Source organism: Cavia porcellus, unplaced genomic scaffold (genome assembly GCF_034190915.1).
Source record: "Cavia porcellus strain 051 isolate PalLab524CR breed Dunkin Hartley unplaced genomic scaffold, mCavPor4.1 scaffold_15, whole genome shotgun sequence".
Lineage (NCBI taxonomy): Eukaryota > Metazoa > Chordata > Mammalia > Rodentia > Caviidae > Cavia > Cavia porcellus.
Window position 1 is genome coordinate 2,800,738 of NW_026947498.1, and position 4,453 is coordinate 2,805,190.

The following is a 4,453-nucleotide window of genomic DNA, read 5'->3' on the forward strand; positions in this document are numbered from 1 at the left end:
AGGCTACTAATTAACTCTTCCTAGCCTCAAATTCACTTAAAATTGGATTCTTCGCTCCCATTCAATGCTTTCTGTGTTCCTCTTTTCTATCAATGATATTTTCTGTCCTTAGTCTTGTTTCAGTCTACTCTGTATCTCAAGTACAAGCGTGAAGCCCAACCTTAGTATATCAACAAAGTAACAATTTTGTTTCCAATCTGTGGGATGATGATGAAGATGACAATGTTAATGATTGATGATAATGAAAAAAGAAGAAAAATCCTTGAAAAATGTTTCCCACTTCACCAAAACAAAAGCTTGGGGATTAATCTTGACGTTCATGAGATCATAGAGATGACTGAAGACTGCAGTCTACAGGTAAGAAAAATAAATTTATCTCTAGCCCAGGAAAGATTTCCAAAAGTTGAAGTGAGTGAACTGCATAGAAATTCAGATTATATATAATTTTTTTCTTTAACTGATGAAAGTCACTTATAGAAACTCAGCTGATTGCATCTTCCTAATCAGTCATATAAACGATATTTCTTAGACAAGTTTTATAAGTAAAGATACTTGTCAAACACTTGACTAGACCACATTTATTTAAAGTGATGAAACAGAAAGGCAGTGACTGTTCTCTGTGAAACCTGAATCTCACAGACTCAATTTGTTATGAGTCACCCGGCTCCCTTTGCTCAATGCCCTTCAAACAAACCATGGGTGAACATTTTTGGTGAAAAAGAAAAAAGGCTTTATTTAAAACTAGCTCCAAAGAGATGGAGGGGACTTGTATTGCCACAGTTCATAATTTCACTGTGTCCAAGTGTGCAGGGGCCTTTCACAGTAAGGACCCCGAGGTGGGAGGGACACCATGAGACTGTAGACAGCCCCAGGCTTGCTTCATCTCTTCTGCCCTATCCTGCTCTTTTCCTTCCCTGTGAAAAGGAAACTGCACTCTGACCACCTGGAGCCAACATCCACAACATCTATCCATTCATCCGGGCTGAGGAAAGATGGATGAAAGAAGGGCCCAAGGAAATGTGGAGAAACAGCTTGTCTCTAGAGGAAAACATTCTAAGTCTTAAAGTTACAAATTCACAGTATGGACCATCAACAGATGCACAGAACAAAGCAATGTGACCATGGTTTAAACACTGATTGCTAATGGATTAGTCATTTCCGGTTCCACAATAACATCACTCCACCACCACCACCAACATGCAGCACCACAGAAGCCTTCATTCTTTTCAACCCCCACCACCATGACTTATATCTACCATCAACCCCCCCTACACCAATATCAACCATCAACACCACGGTCAGCACCAACCTTTACCACACCATTAGCACCAACCACCACTGCCAACACCAGCATCATCAGAATCACCTAACATTGCCGCAGTCATCACCACCATCACAACCACACTTATCTTACATACTTATTTTGCTTTTCAAAATAGACTCACACACATGACCTCATCAGATTTTATTTACTTAGTATGATTGGCTAATCTGGCATGGTTCTCTCACTTTACCTATAGATGGAGTTCCAGAGAGGTGGCATAGTGTGCACACAGACAGGAAAGCAGTGATAATCAAGCCCAGAGTGGAGTCCAGGGCTTCTGAGTCCAAAGAAAGTGTATTTTCCAATGCACTCCACTCATTCAATTAAAAAGAAAAATCCCTAACTTCTGGTATAAACAACTGTGGTTATGAATTCAATGGAGTCAAAGTCTTTAAAAATAAGTGACCCTTTGGTCACATCTATCCTAACTTTCACAGGTTCCAGGTGAACACCAGCCCCTCAGACTTTATGTGGCCTATCTCTAGAAGGTGAATTTTTAATCTAAAGCATGTAACTCCAAATTGGCCTTTCCATGACAAGAAACCACCCATTTCCTCAGAATGTCCTGGATTCCTCTGAGCACTCTGGATGCATACACCTTTCCCCCCAAAGGCTTCACTAGAGGGCAAGTATGACTTCTGCTGCCTCCAGCCTAAAGCATCAGAAAGCTTCAGAGCGATAAGGGCTGCTGGCAGAGCATACTCATCATCCGGATGCACCATAACATGGTGATGCTCTTTCAGTTCTGTTCAAAGGCTCAAGACCTCTCTTCAAGTTGCAGGAAACCCAAAGATACTCCTCCTGAAAAAGGTTGGAGCCTCCCCTTGGAGATCTGTAGACTGACTTTCAAGGGATCTCCCGGACTCTCATCTGGGGCTTGCTGTTTCTGCACTTTGACACCAGGCAGGCCTGGGTAGCTGTAGGACAGCTGGGTTGCAAATGATCACTGAGGAACATTTGGCCACTTTGCTCTGGAGCCCTTTCTTTCTTAGTTTAAGGGTCAAACTGGAGTAATAAATATCTTCCAAGGACTTATCATTCTTCCTGAGGATGTTGCTGGCCAACTGGAAGAGGAAAATCACCCCAAAGATGCCGATGATGGTGAGGATGTACCCGGTGGCCCTTGTTCCCTCCAGCAGCCACAGAGCCCTGGTGGAGTTGGTGCTGTTCCTCTCGGCCATGGGGTCATTCAGGAGAGAGGTGGTGCTTGTCTGATTGGAGGCTCCCAGGGGCATCCACGTGGTAACTGAGAAATGCAGAGGTCTAGATGAGATAAAGCATTTTGGGCTCAGGACCTCATGGCCTAATGAAGTCTCATATTCAGGTGGGACTGGTGTCAGCAACCAGCAGGGACTACTTAAATTAAGGGGCATTCTTTACAGAGTAGGCAAGAGCCTGTCAACCTTTTTGTCAACATACTTTTAAAAAAAAATCTAGAGCTCAGAACACAAAGTTCTAGAGTGGGAGATGAAACATCATAAAGATGTCTATCTCCCCAAATAATCCATACATAGACAAACTATCCATTTAGAAAAAATGTCAACACTAAGTAGGAAAAATATGGGGGGAAAAGAGTGATGAGTGAATTGGCCTAACCAGCAATTTAAAACCAGCCAACCAAATACATTAACTTACATTTTCTTAAGGGAATGAAGTTAGTAAACGCTCAGATAGCTGGGCTTTGTACCGGGTTTGGAAGAATCTTTAAAACCAGGTGCAACTTGCCCTCCCTGTCTTTCTATAAAACTACAGCTGTGAAAACAATGTGATGATACAAGGGAAAGAAGAACAACGGAGTAGAGAAGACTCTGTCTGTAGTTGAGAGACTGCACCTGGGTGATGATAAAGGGACACTTCTGACCAGTAGGGAGCTGGTGTTTTATTCACTACGTAGCACTGGTGCAGTGTAGCTTTCCTCACTATTGCTCCTTGAATAGTCCAGATAAAGCAGAGATATTAACATAAAAAGTAAAATAACTAAATACTAGGAAAAACTAGGGTGGAGTTTTCCTTCATTATCTCACGCATATAAAATCCTTTCCAAGCATAACACAAAAATACAGAAGAAAGAATAAAAGAAAAAGTTAAATTCAAGTATACTCTATATTTGTTAAATAACTGCATACTATAAAATCAAATGACAAAGGAAAAACTGGAGAAATATTGCAATTTGTATGACTCATTTGCTTAAGAACTGTCAATTCTGTAGGAAAACAATGTCTTAAACCCCCGTCGAAAAATGTCCTAAGGATGTGGACAAATAGATTATAGGGGAAAAAAGAAATGTGAACATAAAGAAACTTCCCTGACATCACTTCTATGGAAAAGGAAAATTGAAACTGAGATGACATTTTGTAACCCATGAGGTTTGCAAATATAACGTTTCAAAATACACAGTGAAGAAACACCTCCTGAGTAATGGAGACTTTGGATAATTACTGATTAAATGTAAATGCATATGCAGTGTACATGCGCACGGCCCACAGACATTACAAATGCACTTACCTTCAACCCAGCAATCTACTTTAGTAATATGTCTGATGATGCTCTAGAATATGTCTGAAACAGTGAACTGACAAACAGTCCTTTGTATTTATGGGTTCTGCATCCCTGAATTCAAACAGCCACAGATCAGAAATATTCCAAAAGGAAAAACAAAGTCAATACTGAATGGGGACAGACCTTTCTTCCTTGTAGTTATTCCCTGGACAGTACAATATAACCACTATTTACATGGCATTTACATTGTATGAGATATTGCAAGGAATACAGAGGTGGTCCAAAGAATATGGGAGGATTGCATAGTTTGCATGAAAATATTATGGTACTTTGTGTAAAGGATTCGAGCATCTGCAGATTTGGTATCTGTGAGGGTCCTGGAACCACTTCCCAAGGATCCCAAGTGCTAAGAGTTAAACACTACAGCCTGCTTGGGCTGAATAACGCTTGGGATCAGCTTGAACACTGGGAGCTGGTTGAATACATTTTGGAGAGCTGGATGTGATGGTGCAGACCTGCAATCCTCACACTCAGGACTGCTGTGAGTTTAAGGCCATCCTGGGATGCAGCAGTGAGTTCAAGGTCAGCCTGAACTACACAGCAAGACCTTGTCTCAAAAGAACTGAAAGT

The 4,453-nt window shown here is 41.3% G+C and overlaps 1 protein-coding gene across 1 annotated transcript; it reads right to left on the reverse strand.

Annotated features, from left to right (window-relative positions):
• Positions 1–1,482: 1,482 nt before the first annotated feature.
• On the reverse strand, positions 1,483–2,566 carry Smim34 (small integral membrane protein 34). The gene has a single exon (XM_063225321.1). The coding sequence runs from the start codon at positions 2,557–2,559 to the stop codon at positions 2,191–2,193; it is 369 nt and encodes a 122-aa protein (XP_063081391.1). The 5' UTR covers positions 2,560–2,566; the 3' UTR covers positions 1,483–2,190.
• Between the last annotated feature and the right edge of the window lie 1,887 nt (positions 2,567–4,453).

Bases quoted from the DNA above. Each gene is read 5' to 3' on its own strand.
- Smim34 (XM_063225321.1), bottom strand. From the start codon at position 2,559: ATGCCCCTGGGAGCCTCCAATCAGACAAGCACCACCTCTCTCCTGAAT.